This window comes from Anomaloglossus baeobatrachus, chromosome 1 (genome assembly GCF_048569485.1).
Source record: "Anomaloglossus baeobatrachus isolate aAnoBae1 chromosome 1, aAnoBae1.hap1, whole genome shotgun sequence".
NCBI classification, from domain to species: domain Eukaryota; kingdom Metazoa; phylum Chordata; class Amphibia; order Anura; family Aromobatidae; genus Anomaloglossus; species Anomaloglossus baeobatrachus.
The window spans coordinates 442,483,573-442,505,637 of NC_134353.1; the positions used below are offsets into that span (position 1 = coordinate 442,483,573).

At 43.5% G+C, this 22,065-nt stretch overlaps 1 protein-coding gene across 4 annotated transcripts in view; it reads right to left on the minus strand.

The window, feature by feature from the left end:
- Nucleotides 1-213: 213 nt before the first annotated feature.
- GNG7 (G protein subunit gamma 7) overlaps nt 214-22,065 on the minus strand; it is a 253,050-nt gene continuing 231,198 nt past the window's right edge. For all 4 annotated transcript variants that reach the window (XM_075352655.1, XM_075352654.1, XM_075352661.1 and 1 more), the window contains one exon: nt 214-2,255. In XM_075352655.1, the coding sequence (XP_075208770.1) occupies nt 2,130-2,255 (126 nt within the window). In that variant the 3' untranslated portion in view covers nt 214-2,129. The remainder of the gene's footprint in view (nt 2,256-22,065) is intronic.

Here is a 22,065-nt window from a genome sequence, read left to right on the forward strand (position 1 = left end):
TCGCTCGCCTGGTCGAAACGTGTCTTGTATATCCCTAAGGGTTTGTTTTTTTTATCTTTTTTCCTGTGATGGTTAATCTTAATTGTCCACAATAAAACTAAATCTCACGCTTTTTCATTAATTCAGATAAAATTACTATCATATTGCAGAGTGCAGAAGACTAAATGATCAAAGTAATCTACACATCAGTAAAGAAGCACACGACAAAAGCTGTAAGTGTAGTGAATCTTTAGTTTAGTAAACATTGAAATAGCTACACCACAAAATATATCTTACAGTACAAAATTATTTGGCACATGATAAAAGTTAACAATAAAATTGTGAGGATGTGAAGATAAACACTGTACAGATATTTGGTGAGTTCCCAACATGTTAGTCAAATAGGAAAAAGAACAAAAAGGTTTGTAAAATACCATATACTCCAAGAAAAAAAATGAAGTCAAATACTGTAAAACACTGAGGAGATTAGCATAATATAGAATAGGTAGAACATCACACCTACAATGTATACCATTTCATTACATAGGGAGTTGCTAAAGGAAGGTACAAGGTACACCCAAAACACAAAGAAAAGCTGGGAAGTCTTCACTGCTACTTGGGGCTGAATGGGGAGATCAGCGCTTCTGTATAGCAGCTGGATTTTTATAGCAAAAAAAAAGCGAAGATGGATAAACTGCTGATGAAAGTATGTGTTTCCTAACATGTCAATTAGGATTTGCTTGCAACTCTCAGGCCAAATCCTATAAAAACTATGCATTATGCAATTAGTGAACCACCACTTGAGTCTGGTTCTTAATAATTTTGGTCAAGGAATGTCTATTTTATTCTCAGGAGAGATTCAAGCTTGTAAATATTATTTGTCGCTACATATTGTATTGCCAGGTAAACACAAGCTGTATGTGTTATGAATGTGCCAGAGTAAGATCGTTACTGATGCTGGTTACATGCTATTGGCTAGGGAATTTGTTACATAATTGTCAGTTTAGAAGTCAGTTTGCTACTGTACATTAAAATTATCATTTTTATGATGGCACGTGATTTTTATCCATGTCGTCACAATTTTGGCATTGGGACTCACATATAGTATATGTTTCATGTAACAAAAGTCTTATTGTGGTGCTTCAACTATCAACTGGCTTTGTACAAAATAATAATGCAACACTTATAAAGGGATCATAAGAAAACTACAAATATTTTATGTTTTAAACCTAATAGGAATCATTTAAATTGAATGGCACCATGCAACAGGAAGAAACATTAATAATTTTGTGTAACCAATTTAAAGCATTTAAGGAAATTCATGGAGATTTAAAACTATTACAAAAGACCATCCTCATCCCATGAATTTTCTTTCACAGAAAAAGAACACATGCTGCAATGTAATCTACCACATGGCATATAGTACCTTCATACAAAGCCCATTTATGTAGTCACAAGGGAAATTATGTAAAACAACATTCAAATGTAAAGTGATAGGTACGTTTTTTTTATGGGGTTTTTTCAAACATTCAGATGGAGAGGAGATATATAATTACATGGCAATAAAAGTGAGCCATTAGAACTTCATTTATAGATGGTTGTATAATCTCTAAAGTTTTCTCCATAACAAACCTGATCATTCTGTGTAAATCAGGGTCTCAGATTGCTTTGTGTGTTGCTGCAGTACAGACCCTAAAATTACATTTTGGATACATACTACCGGCAACTCTAGTGTGCCAACTGTTACGAAGCTCCAACAGAAAAAATAATTGAGGACTGTAAGATGCATGCATCATACAGAAAAGTAAAGATGATGTGTGATGGTAGCAGGGTACATGAAAATGGCTCAATTTGGAATACAAACTACAGCTGTACAGCAAATCCTTTCTGAATATACTACTGGCACAAACATTTCTCCTCCAAAATACACACACAAGAAAATGAAATCTACCATTGCAGTCATCTGAATGTATCAAAGTTACATTTGAAATCTAAGTGTCTCTCATATAATTTGCAAGACTTTGTTCTATTATTTTGCAGCTGGCAAAATGTTGAGCTTTCTGAGTTATCTGCAGATCATTATCATCTTGAATATGTCTCAGATGCCATCAGCTGGTCAAGAAACTGCTGTAAAGTTTGGAAGAGGAAAATTATAGGATAGAACATGGCTTTTTGTCTTTAAATGGATTCTCTGACGTCGGCACTCCAACTAGCAGTGGATCATTTTTAGCATGCTGCTCGCAGTAGTTCATTAGATCTGCCGCCGCTTTGGAGACCTAAACAGTTACATAAAGAGGACAACATAGAAAATTACTTCATACAAATCTTAATATGTTATATAATGAGACAAAAAATGACACATGTATCAAACGTAGGAATTTCTGTAAGATTGAAGCAGATTATGATATGAATTTCATATTACTAGTAATATGCCCAACTAAAGTAAAACTGCTATACAGAGTGGAGTTCATCAAATGCCCATTATAACTACTTACACATGCCTTATGTGGCACCCTGTCTCACAGGAACAGCGATGGCTAAATGTTGACCTCTAGCTACTTTTTAAAGGGGTTCTTCAAAAATAGAAAAGAATAACGATCTAAAAAAAATCATTATAAACAAAATCCCTAAATAACATACTAATAAGCAAATTACAATAATTTTCTTTAGTAAGGTAGAATTAAAACAGCTGCCATCCTGTTATACAGACAGAAACCTGTCAGAATAAGAACAAAGCAATGTGAAGCCAAAATGAAGGCTTTTTATTTGTAGAACAGTATCTATGCTACTTCATTGTTCAAGGCATCTGTCACCCAAAAGGTAGAAGTATTAGTAGGTTATTAACTTGTGTAGGTCTCACACTGTGTACGTATGTAAGTATCTTTCATATGCAAATAGCAGTAAATAGAAAAAGCAAAAGGTAGTCAGGATGTGTGATAGAAATTTTAAATATTATCTTACACTTAGCAAAATCAATAGTATCATACAGTCATGGCCATAAGTGTTGGCACCCTTGAAATGATTCCAGAAAATGAAATATTTTGCAGAGAAAATTATTCAATTACACATGTTTTGTTATACATGTTTATTTCCTTTGTGTGCATTGAAACAACAACTAAAAACAAAGAAACAAAAAGCAAATTGGACATAATTTCACACAAAACCCCAATAATGGGCCAGACAAAAGTCTTGGCACCTTACCAAAAAAGTGTGTAAACAACTTTGCTTCAAGCATGTGATGCTCCTTCAAAATCACCTGTGGCAAGTAACAGGTGTGGACATTATCACACCTGAAACCAGATAAAAAGGGGAGAAATTGATTCTTTGCATTGTGTGTCTGTGTGTGCCACACTAAAGGCTGGTAACCTTGAGCTTGTTGATATTTTTCAACAATTTTGATTCTCAAGTCCATCTCCAGAGATCTTAATGTTTATTGGTCCACGGGGCGCGACATAATCAAAATGTTCACAACCCATGGCACTGTAGCGGATATCCCTAGTCATGGACAGCAGAGAAAAATTGACAAAATGTTGCAACGCAGGATGGTTCGAATAATGGATAAGCAGCTGGAGCACCCCGCGGGGTCTGGGGAATAGATGTCACCGGGCCGGTGAGGGTCAGGAGATGCCACATGTGTGAACAAAAGAATTGATCCAGCTGAGCGCTAACAGTGATTTATTTGTGCAAAAACAGACAGTGCACAGAAGACGTTAACGCGTTTGTGGCTTGACGCCCTTAATCATAACATTTAGTGAATGTTACCTGCTCCACTATATACTCCCCCTCCATCTGGAGTAATTAAATGAAAACAAGAACATATCTGCCAGCAGAAAATGCTGAATTACACAATGACGCAAAAAGAAACAAAGTTTCAAAAAGGAGTATAAAAACTCATAATTTATTGCATAATAATAAAATACAAAAATACAATACAATATTATATCAGATCAAAAAGCAAGATTGCCAATTCATCAAGTCTGTAGACTGTTTTATTCATTATGTATAAAAAAATCAAATTGTCTCTCCAGTAAAGGAGACAAACTCTAGCACAGCGCCACCTATTGGAAGTAGCGATCCTAAAAGTCACAAGTGGATTTTCGACAATCCTTTGCAATATGACTCAGGATATATAAGCCAGATCAGAATCCCAATTTGCAAAAAAAATCACTAAGTAAATTTATTTCGTTCCGAAATTGACCTTTAACACCATCTAGTGGTGAGAAAATGTATTACATATGAATATATCTGATGTCGCAAAAATTTATAGAAAAATCTTATTGCAAAAATCACTTTCTTAGTGCAAGAGACCATTAATAGAGATAATATATCTACACAATATATAGAAGTTCAGCAGGAATTTAGCATAAGCATATAGCGACACTGATATAAACTTACTCAATGCAGAGAGGTATTCGGTCAGACCCTGTTGCCTCAACACGTGTTTCGTGCTACAACTTCATCAGGAGCAGTGGCGTACGGTCAATAGAGGCAGACCACGCCACTGCTACGGAGCCCGGGACCCTAGGGGGCCCGTGAGCAAAGGGTAGCACTCATTTTAGATTTATGATGATCATTCAATCCAGGCGCAGCAGCCAGCCAGGCTGTGTCAGACTGTCAGGCAGCTTCTGCAGCTCAGCGTCGGCCGTCGCAGAAACCCCTCCTGCTCTGTTGATTTTCTTGCTGAACCTGTATGTCAATGACACGCCCCCCTGGCAGTCGTAGCTTTACAGCTAGAGAGCTTCAGATGCAAGCGGCAGCCAATGGTGTTTGTACTGTTCAGGGGAGCTCAGCAGCGTCAGACTCGGCACCCATCCAGCAGCAGAGAGAGACTCAAATTGCCACACAGCCACACACAAAATCAGGACTGGATCACCGAGCACAGACAGCAAACTGCACTGAGTGCCTACTGTTCTTCACCAGACACTCCGGTAATAGTCTATTTACTACGGTAGACTCCTGGAGTCCTGTTAGATGTATAGCGCCTGGCTAGAGCAAAGATAAATTCATAATGCGTATATACCCCCCCGGGCTCCCCAAGTAACTTATATGCCCCCCCTGACCCCCAGTAACTTGTATGTGCCCTCCAGGGCCCCAGTTACTTGTATGTCCCCCCAGGGCCCAAGACAGTAACTTGTATGCTGGCCTGGCCCCCAGTAATATGTCCCTCCCAGTAACTTGTATCCCCCCCAGACGCATGTAAGACCCCCCAAGTAACTTGTATGTCCCCCCAGGGCCCCAGTAACTTGTATGTCCCCCCGGGCCCCAGTAACTTGTATGCAGGGCCCCAGTAACTTCTTTGTGCCCTCAGGGCCCCAGTAACTTGTATGTGTCCCCAGGGCCCCAGTAACTTGTATGCAGGGTCCCAGTAACTTGTATGTCTAACTTGTATGTGCCCTCAGGGCCCCCAGTAACTTGTATGTGCCCTCAGGGCCCCAGTAACTTGTATGTGTCCCCAGGGCCCCAGTAACTTGTATGTGTCCCCAGTAACTTGTATGTGCCCTCAGGGCCCCAGTAACTTGTATGCAGGGTCCCAGTAACTTGTATGTGCCCTCAGGGCCCCAGTAACTTGTATGTGTCCCCAGGGCCCCAGTAACTTGTATGCGTCCCCAGGGCCCCAGTAACTTGTATGTGTCCCCAGTAACTTGTATGTGCCCTCAGGGCCCCAGTAACTTGTATGCAGGGTCCCAGTAACTTGTATGTGCCCTCAGGGCCCCAGTAACTTGTATGTGTCCCCAGGGCCCCAGTAACTTGTATGCGTCCCCAGGGCCCCAGTAACTTGTATGTAGGGTCCCAGTAACTTGTATGTGCCCTCAGGGCCCCAGTAACTTGTATGTGCCCCCAGTTACTTGTATGTCCCCCCAGGGCCACAGACAGTAACTTGTATGCTGGCCTGGCCCCCCAGTAATATGTCCCCCCCAGTAACTTGTATCCCCCCAGGCACATGTAAGCCCCCCCAAGTAACTTGTATGTCCCCCCAGGGCCCCAGTAACTTGTATGTCCCCCCGGGCCCCAGTAACTTGTATGCAGGGCCCCAGTAACTTGTATGTGCCCTCAGGGCCCCAGTAACTTGTATGCAGGGTCCCAGTAACTTGTATGAGCCCTCAGGGCCCCAGTAACTTGTATGTGTCCCCAGGGCCCCAGTACCTTGTATGCGTCCCCAGGGCCCCAGTAACTTGTATGTGTCCCCAGTAACTTGTATGTGCCCTCAGGGCCCCAGTAACTTGTATGCAGGGTCCCAGTAACTTGTATGTGCCCTCAGGGCCCCAGTAACTTGTATGTGTCCCCAGGGCCCCAGTAACTTGTATGCGTCCCCAGGGCCCCAGTAACTTGTATGTGCCCTCAGGGCCCCAGTAACTTGTATGCAGGGTCCCAGTAACTTGTATGTGCCCTCAGGGCACCAGTAACTTGTATGTGCCCCCAGTTACTTGTATGTCCCCCCAGGGCCCCAGACAGTAACTTGTATGCTGGCCTGGCCCCCCAGTAATATGTCCCCCCCAGTAACTTGTATCCCCCCAGGCACATGTAAGCCCCCCCAAGTAACTTGTATGTTCCCCCGGGCCCCAATAACTTTTATGCAGGGCCCCAGTAACTTGTATGTGCCCTCAGGGCCCCCAGTAACTTGTATGTGCCCTCAGGGCCCCAGTAACTTGTATGTGTCCCCAGGGCCCCAGTAACTTGTATGTGTCCCCAGGGCCCCAGTAACTTGTATGTGTCCCCAGTAACTTGTATGTGCCCTCAGGGCCCCAGTAACTTGTATGCAGGGTCCCAGTAACTTGTATGTGCCCTCAGGGCCCCAGTAACTTGTATGTGTCCCCAGGGCCCCAGTAACTTGTATGCGTCCCCAGGGCCCCAGTAACTTGTATGTGTCCCCAGTAACTTGTATGTGCCCTCAGGGCCCCAGTAACTTGTATGCAGGGTCCCAGTAACTTGTATGTGCCCTCAGGGCCCCAGTAACTTGTATGTGTCCCCAGGGCTCCAGTAACTTGTATACGTCCCCAGGGCCCCAGTAACTTGTATGTGCCCTCAGGGCCCCAGTAACTTGTATGCAGGGTCCCAGTAACTTGTATGTGCCCTCAGGGCCCCAGTAACTTGTATGTGCCCCCAGTTACTTGTATGTCCCCCCAGGGCCCCAGACAGTAACTTGTATGCTGGCCTGGCCCCCCAGTAATATGTCCCCCCCAGTAACTTGTATCCCCCCAGGCACATGTAAGCCCCCCCAAGTAACTTGTATGTCCCCCCAGGGCCCCAGTAACTTGTATGTCCCCCCGGGCCTCAGTAACTTGTATGCAGGGCCCCAGTAACTTGTATGTGCCCTCAGGGCCCCAGTAACTTGTATGCAGGGTCCCAGTAACTTGTATGTGCCCTCAGGGCCCCAGTAACTTGTATGTGTCCCCAGGGCCCCAGTAACTTGTATGTGCCCTCAGGGCCCCAGTAACTTGTATGCAGGGTCCCAGTAACTTGTATGTGGCCTCAGGGCCCCAGTAACTTGTATGTGCCCCCAGTTACTTGTATGTTCCCCCAGGGCCCCAGACAGTACTTGTATGCTGGCCTGGCCCCCCAGTAATATGTCCCCCCCAGGCGCATGTAAGCCCCCCAAGTAACTTGTATGTCCCCCCAGGGCCCCAGAAACTTGTATGTCCCCCCGGGCCCCAATAACTTGTATGCAGGGCCCCAGTAACTTGTATGTTCCCCCGGGCCCCAGTAACTTGTATGCAGGGCCCCAATAACTTGTATGCAGGGCCCCAGTAACTTGTATGTGCCCTCAGGGCCCTAGTAACTTGTATGCAGGGCCCCAGTAACTTGTATGTGCCCTCAGGGCCCCAGTAACTTGTACGTGGCCCCAGTAACTTGTGTGTGTCCCCAGGGCCCCAGTAACTTGTATGTGCCCTCAGGGCCCCAGTAACTTGTATGCAGGGTCCCAGTAACTTGTATGTGCCCTCAGGGCCCCAGTAACTTGTATGTGCCCCCAGTTACTTGTATGTCCCCCCAGGGCCCCAGACAGTAACTTGTATGCTGGCCTGGCCCCCCAGTAATATGTCCCCCCCAGTAACTTGTATCCCCCCAGGCGCATGTAAGCCCCCACAAGTAACTTGTATGTCCCCCCCCGGGCCCCAGTAACTTGTATGCAGGGCCCCAGTAACTTGTATGTGCCCTCAGGGCCCCAGTAACTTGTATGCAGGGCCCCAGTAACTTGTATGTGTCCCCAGGGCCCCAGTAACTTGTATGTGTCCCCAGGGCCCCAGTAACTTGTATGTGTCCCCAGGGCCCCAGTAACTTGTATACAGGGCTCCAGTAACTTTTATGTGCCCCCAGTAATGTGTATGCCCCCCCAGGGCCCCAGTTACTTGTATGTCCCCCCAGGGCCCCAGACAGTAACTTGTATGCTGGCCTGGCCCCCAGTAATATGTCTCCCCCCAGTAACTTGTATCCCCCCCCAGGCACATGTAAGCCCCCCCAAGTAACTTGTATGTCCCCCCAGGCCCCAGTAACTTGTATGTGCCCCCAGGGCCCCAGTAATTTGTATGTGCCCCCAGGGCCCCAGTAACTTGTATGTGCTCCCAGGGCCCCAGTAACCTGTAAGCTCCAACTGGCCCCTAGTAACGTGTATGCCAGCCCCCAGTAATGTGTATGGCCCCCCCCCCCCAGTAACTTGTATCCCCCCATTAAACATGTAAGCCACCTCCAGTAACTTGTATGCCCACCACTGGCTCCTAGTAACTTGTATGCTGGCCCCTAAGTAACACGTGTGCCTTCATTCAGTAACATGTGTGCCACCCCTTATTATCGTATATGCCGCCCCTCAGTATCATGTATGCCGCCCCTCAGTAGAGTGTATGCCGCCCCTCAGTATCGTGTATGCTGTCCCCAGTAACATATGCCTTAAAGGGAGGTGGTTATTGTGTAATGTACAATAAAATGCATTCAGATACTTGGAAGAGAGGGGATAAATAACTGGATGCACTGTTTGAGCAGTTTGCGCATTACAAAGTAGAAGGGCTAATATGCAAAAAGTGCATCTAGCTATTTACAGAGATGGTTGAGGGGGGTATAAATAGCCAGGTGCACAGTTTGCACATTGAGGGGGAGAGGATAATGTGCAAAAAGTGCAGAAGCGATTCACAAGGGAGGGGGGAAACTAATGTGCACCCAGCTATTTAAAGGGTGAAGGGACGCGGTGTGTAAAATGTACATTCATCTATTTACAAGGGGTTGAGGATCAGTGGCGTACCGTCAATAAAGGCAGGCCACACGACTGCTACGGGGCCCATATGAGTGTAGATGTGTGTGTGTGTGTGTGTGTGTGTGTATATATATATATATATATATATATATATATATATATATATATATATCTCTACATATACATATGAGTGAGCGTATGTATGTATGAGCGTGTATGCATGTGTGTGTATATATATACACACTATATATATAGTGCCTACCGGTAGTATTCAACCCCCTGCAGATTTAGCAGGTTTACACATTCGGAATTAACTTGGCATTGTGACATTTGGACTGTAGATCAGCCTGGAAGTGTGAAATGCACTGCAGCAAAAAAGATGTTATTTCTTTTTTTATTTTAAATTGTGAAAAGTTTATTCAGAGTGTCATTTATTATTCAACCCCTCAAACCACCAGAATTCTGTTTGGTTCCCCTAAAGTATTAAGAAGTATTTCAGGCACAAAGAACAATGAGCTTCACATGTTTGGATTAATTATCTCGTTTTCCAGCCTTTTCTGACTAATTAAGACCCTCCCCAAACTTGTACAGCACTCATACTTGGTCAACATGGGAAAGACAAAGGAGCATTCCAAGGCCATCAGAGACAAGATCGTGGAGGGTCACAAGGCTGGCAAGGGGTACAAAACCCTTTCCAAGGAGTTGGGCCTACCTGTCTCCACTGTTGGGAGCATCATCCGGAAGTGGAAGGCTTATGGAACTACTGTTAGCCTTCCACGGCCTGGACAGCCTTTGAAAGTTTCCACCCGTGCCGAGGCCAGGCTTATCCAAAGACTCAAGGCTAACCCAAGGACAACAAGGAAGGAGCTCCGGGAAAATCTCATGGCAGTGGGGACATTGGTTTCAGTCAATACCATAAGTAACGTACTCCACCGCAATAGTCTCCGTTCCAGACGAGCCCGTAAGGTACCTTTACTTTCAAAGCGTCATGTCAAGGCTCGTCTACAGTTTGCTCATGATCACTTGGAGGACTCTGAGACAGACTGGTTCAAGGTTCTCTGGTCTGATGAGACCAAGATCGAGATCTTTGGTGCCAACCACACACGTGACATTTGGAGACTGGATGGCACAGCATACGACCCCAAGAATACCATCCCTACAGTCAAGCATGGTGGTGGCAGCATCATGCTGTGGGGCTGTTTCTCAGCCAAGGGGCCTGGCCATCTGGTCCGCATCCATGGGAAGATGGATAGCACGGCCTACCTGAAGATTTTGGCCAAGAACCTCCGCTCCTCCATCAAGGATCTTAAGATGGGTCATCATTTAATCTTCCAACAAGACAACGACCCAAAGCACACAGCCAAGAAAACGAAGGCCTGGTTCAAGATCGAAAAAATCAAGGTGTTGTAGTGGCCTAGTCAGTCTCCTGACCTTAACCAAATTGAAAACTTGTGGAAGGAGCTCAAGATTAAAGTCCACATGAGACACCCAAAGAACCTAGATAACTTGGAGAAGATCTGCATGGAGGAGTGGGCCAAGATAACTCCAGAGACCTGTGTCAGCCTGATCAGGTCTTATAAAAAACGATTATTAGCTGTAATTGCAAACAAGGGTTATTCCACAAAATATTAAACCTAGGGGTTGAATAATAATTGACCCACACTTTTATGTTGAAAATTTATTAAAATTTAACTGAGCAACATAACTTGTTGGTTTGTAAGATTTATGCATCTGCTAATAAATCCTGCTCTTGTTTGAAGTTTGCAGGCTCTAACTTATTTGCATCTTATCAAACCTGCTAAATCTGCAGGGGGTTGAAGACTACTTGTAGGCACTGTATATATATATATATATATATATATATATATACTGTATCTATATATATAATTGCCTTATTCTGTCTGTCTGTCTGTCTTGCTCCAAAATTCTGTCGTTACCGCGACAAGCTTCTCATTGGCCGCTCCAGTGATATCGGTTGCTTCTCGGCGGCGATACTGTGCGTGCAGTGACCTTCCAGGACCTGCCGGAGGATCACATGGCCGGAAGCATGTGGTATCTCCGGATGTTTAGTTTGTGAGCGCGTATGTGCGATATCGTCAATGTGTGTGTGTGTGTGTATGCGATCGTGTGTGTGCGTGTATGCGATCGTGTGTGTGCGTGTATGCGATCGTGTATGTGCGTGTATGCGATCGGATTTGTGCGTGTATGCGATCGGGTGTGTGCGTGTATGCGATCGGGTGTGTGCGTGTATGCGATCGGATGTGTGCGTGTATGCGATCGGATGTGTGCGTGTATGCGATCGGATGTGTGCGTGTATGCGATCGGATGTGTGCGTGTCGGTAGAAGGCAGAGGAGCACGGCGTGCAGCACAGCTGCTGGGACCGCCCACCGGAGGGCACAGGCAGAAGTGGGGTGTGAGTGTATGCGATCAGATGTGTGCGTGTATACTGTCTGATGTGTGACTGTGCAGCACGATGGGGGGTGCGCAGCATGGGGATGGAGCACGATGGGGAGTGCGCAGCATGGGGGATGGAGCATGATGGGGAGTGCGCAGCATGGGGGATGGAGCATGATGGGGAGTGCGCAGCATGGGGGATGGAGCACGATGGGGAGTGCGCAGCATGGGGGATGGAGCACGATGGGGAGTGCGCAGCATGGGGGATGGAGCACGATAGGGAGTGTGCAGCATGGGGGATGGAGCACGATGGGGAGTGCGCAGCATGGGGGATGGAGCACGATGGGGGGTGCGCAGCATGGGGGATGGAGCACGATGGGGAGTGAGCAGCATGGGAGATGGAGCACGATGGGGAGTGCGCAGCATGGGGGATGGAGCACGATGGGGGGGTGCGCAGCATGGGGGATGGAGCACGATGGGGGGTGCGCAGCATGGGGGATGGAGCATGATGGGGAATGCGCAGCATGGCGGATGGAGCACGATGGGGGATGCGCAGCATGGGGGATGGAGCACGATGGGGGTGCACACCTTCCCCCCAAAACACACACACACACACTGCCACACGCGCACTGCACAACACACTACACACACACTGGGAACCACAAACCCCGCCCTACACAGACACCCACACACACAGACAACGTCGCGCACACACAACAAACAACACACAAACACCGCAGCATACACAAATATATGCACATACCGCGCAACACACACACATTGCACAAAACATACCTCCCCCAAAACACACACACGCACCCCACACCCAAACAAACCGCGCAACACACACAGCACCACACACAGACAACACTGCAGACACACAGCGCTCCACAAACAACGCAACACACACACAGCGCTCCACACAAACAACACCGGTCTCACACATCCCCACCCAGACAACACCCAGAACATTTACAGCCCCTACACAAACACTTGGCAACTACACAGAACAACATCTATATATATATATATATATATATATATATATATATATATATAACAAAAATCATACATTAACTACACAATAAACTCTAGAATACCCGATGCGTTAGAATCGGGCCACCTTCTAGTGTATATATATATATATATATATATATATATACACACACACACACACACACTGTATATATATTTGTCTGTTTTTGACTTTCTTTGTATGAATGAGTATGTATCTGTGTACATGTGTGTATGCCTTTGTGTTTATGTATTTGTGCTAGTCTGTGCATGTGCCTGTCTGTATTCTGTGTGCATGTATGTGCCTACGTTTGTGTGTCAACATACATATACACCGCATACACTCCACATACACACACACCACATACAGTGTGTGCAAGCTTGTGCCTGTGTCTACATATGTGTTCGTGTCTTTGCATGTGTTTGCCCTTCTGCATATCTACATATGTTTGTCTGTATACATGTGCGTGCAAGTGACTGGCTGTGTTTTTCTGCATGTCTGTGTGCATGTGTCTGTTTGCATGATTATGTATGTGTGTATGTCTGCGTTCTTGTGCGTGTCTATGTGAATATGTGCATGTGTGTCTACGTGCACCTGTCTGTATGTAAATTTTTCTGCATGTGTGCATATCTGTGTGCCTGCCTATGTGTACGTGTGGCTGTTTGTGTGTGTGTCAGCATGTCTGTACATTTGTCTGTGTGTCTACGTATATAAGCGTATGTGTGTGTATGTGCGCATTTCGGTGTCTGCATATGCGTGTCTGTGTGCATGTGTTTGTGTGTTCATCGTGTGTGTTTACGAATGTATCAGTGTGTGTGCTTGTCTGCATGAGTGTTCATGTCTGTGTGCATTTGTATGCATGTGTTTGTGTGCCTGCCAGCATACATTTGTATGTCTTTGTATATCTGTTTGTCTATGTATGTAAGCGTGTGTGCATGTATGTGTGTCTACATATGTTTGCATGTCAGTGCATCTTCGCATGTGTGCGTGTGTGCATGTCTGCATACATGTCTCAGTGTGTGCCTGTCTGCATGTGTATGCATGAATGTGGGCCTACATTATATCTTTAAACATCGCTGTTATGCGCCGCGCTGATGTCATCGCGTGGCCTCGGATGGTGGGGTGGCCATTTGACCACACGGGATATGAAGCCGCAGGGTGAAGTGGGGGGAGCGCAGGGATGTGAGAAGAATCTTTTTGTTCTTCCCTCTGTGAATGGACAGAGTAGTGGATGTAAGAGCCCAGGATGGGGCAGTTTAGGGGCCTGGGATGGAGGAACATAGGAGCCCAGGATGGGGCAGTTTTGGGGCCTGGGATGGAGGATCATAGGAGCCCAGGATGGGGCCGTTTAGGGGCCTGGGATGGAGGAACATAGGAGCCCAGGATGAGGCAGTTTAGGGGCCTGGGATGGAGGAACATAGGAGCCCAGGATGGGGCAGTTTTGGGGCCTGGCATGGAGGAACATAGGAGCCCAGGATGGGGCAGTTTAGGGGCCTGGGATGGAGGAACATAGGAGCCCAGGAAGGTAGACATTATTAAATAAAGGGGGCTAGGATTGGAAACATTATTAAATACAGGGGGCCAGGATGGGGGGCATAATTACTATATGGGGCCAGAGTGAGGAAAATAAATTATTGGTTTATGATAGCAAATAGTGGAAATAATTACTGTAGGGGCAAATTAAGGGGCATTATTACTGATGAAATATAGTTTATTTTTTAGAATACTATCTTCCATGGTGGGAACAAAAGTCTAACGTAGTGTAGAAATTGAGGAAACAGTGTGGAATGTGCCTTGGGAGTGATCAGCTATAGGTGACTGTGTGTTTTTTTCTGCAGAGGCATGTTCTGGCTGGCAGAAGTGATGGCGGTCAGCACCAGATGTAGAGGAAAAGCGAAGGTGAACAACGTCAGCTAGAGACGTCACTGGTAAGTCAGTGAGTGTATTACATGTACACACACTATACACTATATACAGAACTCCTGTGTATAATGTCACTGGTGATCACTATTATTTATATACAGATCTCCAGTCTTCTATAAAGTCACCAGTGATCAAGTATTAGCTGTACACTATATACAGAATTCCTGTGTATGTCACCGGTGATCACTGTATTACGTGTACACTATACAGATACACTATATACAGAGCTTCTGTGTGTAATGTCACTGGTGATCACTGTATTATCTGTACACTGACACTATATACAGAGCTCCTGTGTATAATGGCACTGATGGTAATATTAGTGTTATTAGTATTGTGGTTTTTATTCATGATCATTATTGTAGCATTATTCAGTCAGTATGTGGTCTGGTCATGGCATGTTGAGATTTGACCCTTGTAGGTGGTTGTATTCGGTCACTATGTCGTGTTAATATGTGGTCTGGTCACGATATAGTGGTATTTCTCTTTTGTATGTGGTATTATTTGATCACCATGTGGTTTAGTCACAGTGTGGCGGTATTTCTCTCTTGCATGTCGTATTATTTGGTCACTATGTGGTCTGGTCATAGTGTTGAACTATTTCTCCCTTTGTATGTGGCTGTATTCGGTCACTATGTGGTGGTAATATGTTGTCTGGTCATGGTGTGGCGGCATTTCCCCCTTGTATGTGGTATTATTGGTCTTGGTATAGTGGTATAGTGGATTGTGTTGTGTATGGAGGTCACTTTTTCTCTCTGATACCAATATGGGAAAGATTCTTTATTTCCAATAGAGATTAAATACTTGAAAGTTTAACCCCTCCCTGTGATTATTACACTGCAGCACATATGCACTTACAGAGGTTGTCTGGTGAAAACAAGTAAACGCCTCTTCATTTTACTATATGGAGGACTATCTGAGGCCCATTATTCTCTTCTAAAGCCCCGTGCACATGTTGAGTATTTGGTAAGTATTTTACCTCAGCATTTGTAGCCAAAACCAGGAGTGGTAAAATCAGAGGAAAAGTATAATAGAAACACGGGCAGCGCTCCTGTATTTATCACCCATTCCTGGATTTGGCTACAAATACTGATGTAAGTTACTGACCGTGTTTGGGGGACACTTTTGTTGCAATCATATTTTATGGCTGCAATGAAAGATAAATCTAGGGGCTTCAATAGGAGGAAAATTACTTGGTAAGGGCTGTAAAGTTGTGAAATATGCTCTTCTGTGTCCCAGCTGAATACTTTTATTATTACATTTTTTTTTTTTTTCGGGGGGGGGGGGCCCAATTAGAAATTCTGCTATGGGGCCCCATGATTTCTATGTACGTCCCTGATCAGGAGTCACGTGTCTTAGGGGGAGAGGCATGTTTTTAAAGGGCTGAAGACCAATCAAGAACCATGTAGTGAGTGGATTAGATAATTATGTGACATCAGTGTAAAATCCAAGTCTCAGTCTAAATCTAGAGTTCAAATATGTGTCCTGGAACGCAAGCACCATACAGCTGCTAAGTAACAGCACAGGCGTTATACACTACAGAGCACACATTAACTTGACAACGTATGGTAATCATTCTATTACTGTCACTGCGTCTGCACAAAAAAAAAAAATCAATTTAATTGGATTTAGAAGCTTATGAGTGGCTCATACGTATTGACAAGGCATCCCATTTAAAATTTATCTTTAAGTCATGGCACGGTCTGCATGCATCCTGACATTGCTTAGTAACGGTATAGACGCATAATAGACCATATCGCTGCTTATTGAGGACCTGCATCATCAGACATGCGCACAGCTTCACAAAATCAAAAGAAATAACAATTACCGCATTCAAGAATTCTTATCAGCAGTAAATATTTAAACAATATAATATAGTGAACTAAAATTTATATCCGAAAATATTTTAAATTAAATAAGAGGATATAAAGCATATCCATAGATAAATAAATATACATACACATATACAAGAACATGAATATCCATGAATAATAAAGTGACATGTGCATAAAAATATAAGTGTTAAGAAATACGATGATATAAGTGTTAAACAGTTTTTGTAAAAAATATATAAGTGAAAAAACTAGTATTATTATTAGTGATAATTATGTTTATTTTTTCTTTATTTTTATTCATATTTTTACTTTTTTATAAAAAATTCTAAAAAAATATTAATTAATATTTTCAATATATGATCGTGTATAAGTGAATATATTAAACAAATATAATTTACGTGCGGCAAGAGAATTCATTAATAAAAAAATATTATCATAAATATCAATATACAAAAAAATTAACCAGTATTTTATATCATAATCAGTGACACCACAAAATAGCATACCATAACAGATAATATAACAGTATATCTAACAAGGATTTACAATATAGTCATAAGCGTTATTCCATAATATCCTTTCATTTTTTCTCTTTCTTTGTTTCTCCCTTATTTCAGTATTTCAGATATAATAAACATGTATTCTTTCTGCCACAAGAAAATTCCCCCGGTTTCCAGTCTAACATCAAGGGCAAGATGGAAAAGGATATAATTCTATAAAAAGAATAAACATACAGAAATTAATAACCAATAATTATTATAGAATCTAAAAACACCCACCCTATATAAACCCCCCCCCCCTTAAATTCTCAATATATAGTTTTTAATTTTATAGGAAGGAATTAAAACCAAAATTCTCATTAAGACCTACTGGTTTAATAGAGTTTCATTTATATATCCAGCGGCTTTCAATTTGGGCTAGACTTTTAAACAAATCCCCCCCTCTACACCCCAAAGATATTTGATCTATCGCCATGACCCTCAGACCTTTAGGGTTAGAGTCATGATATTTCAAGAAATGTCTGGGTATAGTTTTTAGATGTTCAAGGTTAGTCATGGTTTTTGTTTTTTCAATATCCCTGACATGTTCTCTAACTCGAACTTGTAGTTCTCTAGTGGTCATCCCTACATAAATCTTGTCACATGGGCATTGAGCCCGATAAATAACAGCTCATTATCATTAAGCCTCATCATCAACTAGTCTAGTTCTTTGGGAGAGCCCTTCCATATGAACCAGACGTCGTCGATGTATCTTATCCAGTTATGGATTTTCTCTGTCCCTGGATATTGATCATTATGAAATATTTCTCTTTTCCATAAACCCCATAAACAGGTTAGCATATGAGGGCACACAAGACGCCCCCATTGCTTTACCCTGTAACTGGAGGTGTGTTTGGTTTTTAAAAATGAAGCAATTATGAGTCAAAATCAATTCACATAGTGGCAGCTCAATATTACTCATTAAAAGAAAGCTTTCAACTGCTTTAATGCCATCTGTGTGCCTGATTGATGTATATAGAGACTCTATATCTGCTGTCACCATGATCACATTAGTGTCCAATTGGAGATTGTCAAGTCTTCACAGTGCTACATTTGTATCCTTAATGTATGATGGCACTTCGGTTACAATTGGCTTGAGATATAAAGGCCCAGTCACACTAAACAACTTACCAGCGATCCCAACAACGATACAACCTGATAGGGATCGCTGGTAAGTTGCTAGGAGGTCGCTGGGAGATGTCACACTAAGCGACGCTCCAGCGATCTCACCAGCAACCTGACCTGGCAGGGATCGCTGGAGCGTCGCTACACGGGGTGCTGGTGAGCTGTCACACAGGCAGATCTCACCAGCAACCAGTGACCAGCCCCCAGACAGCAGCGCCGCGGGGAAGCGATGCTGCGCTTGGTAACTAAGGTAAATATCGGGTAACCAACCCGATATTTACCTTGGTTACCAGCGCACACCGCTTAGCGCTTGCTCCCTGCACACCTAGCCACAGTACACATCGGGTTAATTACTCGATGTGTACTCTGCTACGTGTGCAGGCAGCAGGAGCCGGCTTCTGCGGACGCTGGTAACCACGGTAAACTTTTGGTAACCAAGAAGCCCTTACCTTGGATACCCAATATTTATCTTCGTTACCAGCGTCCGCCGCTCTCACACTGCCAGTGCCGGCTCCCTGCACTCCTAGCCACAGTACACATCGGGTTAATTACCCGATGTGTACTGTGGCTACGTGTGCAGAGAGCAGGGAGCCGGCACTGACAGTGTGAGAGCGGCGGAGGCTGGTACCGAAGGTAAATATCGGGTAACCAAGGTAAGGGCTTCTTGGTTACCCGATGTTTACCGTGGTTACCAGCGTTCGCAGAAGCCGGCTCCTGCTGCCTACACATTTAGTTGTTGCTCTGTCGCTGTCACACACAGCGATGTGTGCTTCACAGCGGGGGAGCAACAACTAAAAAATGGTCCAGGACATTCAGCAACAACCAACGACCTCACAGCAGGGGCCAGGTTGTTGCTGGATGTCACACACAGCGACATCACTAGCAACATCGCTGCTACGTCACAAAAGTTGTTTCTTAGCAGCGATGTTGCTAGCGATGTTGCTTAGTGTGACGTGGCCTTTAGTCAATAAATTGGCATATTATCTCACAAAGGTTTCCTATGACCGCCACAATAGGTCTTCCTGGGGGATCAATCGGATTTTTATGAAGTTTAGCAATCAAATAAAAAGTTGACATCTTCAGTTTAATTGCCATAATGGTATCTCTTAATTTTTTTTGGAATAATAATTCTCCTCATAGGCTATTTCGATAATCCTACATAATTCTGATTGAAAAATGATGGCATTAAAGCAGTTGAAAGCTTTCTTTTAATGAGTAATATTGAGCTGGCACTATGTGAATTGATTTTGACTCTATTGTAATTTATCCTAACTCATAATTGCTTCATTTTTAAAAACCAAACATACCTCCAGTTATAGGGTACAGCAATGGGGGCATCTTGTGCGCCCTCATATGCTAACCTGTTTCTGATACGTCGACGACGTCTGGTTCGTATGGGAGGGGGTCTCCCAAAGAACTAGCCGAGTTGATGATGAGGCTTAATGATAATGAGCTAAATATTAAACTGACCTACTCTCATGGTAGAGAGGTGAATTTTTTGGATATTGATATAAAAGAATCTAATGAAGGAGAAATTATGACTAATGTTTTCCGTAAACCAACTTCTACAAATTCCCTTTTATTTGCTGAATCCTCACACTCAACATCCTTGAAACGCGGAATACCCATTGAGCAATTATTGCGTATTAAAAGAATTTGCTCTACCGAAGACGCTTTTGAAAATCAGGCTAAGGATCTATATCAACGATTTAGGGAACGTGGTTATGGACACAGACAGATAGCCGAGGCTATCAACGAGCAAAAAATACACCTAGGAATGAGTTCCTATATCGTGATGTGAAGACGGAATCAACACCAGAAGTAAGAATAATTACTACATTTAATAATCAATGGAATGCCCTACGAGGAATAGTCCAAAAACACTGGAATATTCTTAAAATGGATAATTCCATTCGAAAAATCATACCGGAAAATCCATTAATCACAGCAAGAAGATCTAGAAATATAGGTGACATGTTAGTGAAAAGCCACTACCAACCCCAAAATGATCAATTAATATCCAATAAAAATCTACTACAAGGAATTTTTCCCTGCAGAAATGGCAAGGCTTGTGCAAATTTGGATAGGGGCAAAGAATTATGGACGCAGAAAAGGAAACTACTTATAAAATCAAAGGCTTACTAACTTGTGCATCCAAGGGAGTGATTTATCGGGCTCAATGCCCATGCGACAAGATTTATGCAGGGATGACCACTAGAGAACTACGAGTTCGAGTTGGAGAACATGTCAAGGATATCCAAAAAACAAAAACCATGACTAACCTTGAACATCTAAAAACTATACCCAGACATTTCTTGAAATATCATGACTCTAACCCTAAAGATCTGAGGGTCATGGCGATAGATCAAATATCTTTGGGGTGTAGAGGGGGGGATTTGTTTAACCCCTTCAGCCCCGGGGCACTTTCCGTTTTTGCGTTTTTGTTTTTTGCTCCCCTTCTTCCGAGAGCCGTAACTTTTTTATTTTTCCGTCAATCTTGCCATATGAGGGCTTGTTTTTTGCGGGACAAGTTGTACTTTTAAATGAAACCATAAGTTTTACCATATGGTGTACTGGAAAGCAGCAAAAAAATTCCAAGTGTGGAAAAATTGCAAAAAAAGTGTGATGACACAATAGTTTTTGGGATCTTTTATTCACGGTGTTCACTATATGGTAAAACTGATGTGTGGGTATGATGCCTGAGGTCGGTGCGAGTTTGTAGACACCAAACATGTATAGGTTTACTTGTATCTAAGGGATTAAAAAAAAATCACAAGTTTGTTCAATAAAAGTGGCGCACGTTTTGCGCCATTTTCCGAAACACGTAGCGTTCTTAGTTTTTGGGATCTATGGCTCAGTGACGGCTTATTTTTTGCGTCTCGAGCTGATGTTTCTAATGGTAGCATTTTTGCGCAGATGCTACGTTTTGATCGCCTGTTATTGCATTTTGCGTAAAACTTGTGGCGACCAAAAAACGTAATTTTGGCGTTTGGAATTTTTTTGCCACTACGCCGTTTACCAATCAGATTAATTGATTTTATATTTTGATAGATCGGGCATTTCTGAACGCGGCGATACCAAATATGTGTATATTTATTTATTTTTTAACCCTTTAATTTTCAATGGGGGGAAAGGGGGGTGATTTGAACTTTTAGGTTTTTTGTTTTTTTTTAAATTTTTTAAAACTTTTTTTATTTTATTTTACAGGTCCCCCTAGGGGGCTATAGCGATCAGCAATCCGATTGCTGATCGCTATCTGCTGATCACAGCTATACCGCTGTGAACAGCAGAAATAGTCACTTTCTTTTTTCCTCTGCTCCGTGCCGAGGAAGAATGAAAGTGAAACTTCATAGCAGCAGGCGTCATCACATGACCCTGTGCTACGATGGCAACCACCGAACGTCACGTGATCACTCACGTGACGTCCGGAGGGGGCGGCGGTAAGTAAAAAACATGGCCGCGCGCATATAGATCTCGCTGCCAGACTTTGGCAGCGAGATCTAAGGGGTTAATGTTCCGGGTGGAATGCGATTCCACTCGGAACATGTAGGCACACATGTCAGCTGTTGAAAACAGCTGATATGTGTGCCGATCCACGCCGCCTGCCCGCGGCAGGGGGCGGGGCTTACCGGGACACGATCCATGACGGAAAGATCCGTCCATGGTCGTGAAGGGGTTAAAAGTCTAGCCCAAATTGAAAGCCGCTGGATATATAAATGGAACTCTATTAACCAGTAGGTCTTAGAGAATTTCGGTTTTAGTTCCTTCCTATAAAATTAAAAACTATATATTGAGCATTTTAGGGGGGGGTTATATAGGGTGGGTGTTTTTAGATTATATAATAATTATTGGTTATTAATTTCTGTATGTTTATTCTTTTTATAGTATTATATCTTTTTCCATCTTGCCCTTGATGTTGGACTGGAAACCGGGGGAATTTTCTTGTGGCAGAAAGAATACATGTTTATTATATCTGAAATACTGAAATAATGGAGAAACAAAGAAAGAGAAAAAATGAAAGGATATTATGGAATAACACTTATGACTATATTGTAAATCCTTGTTAGATATAC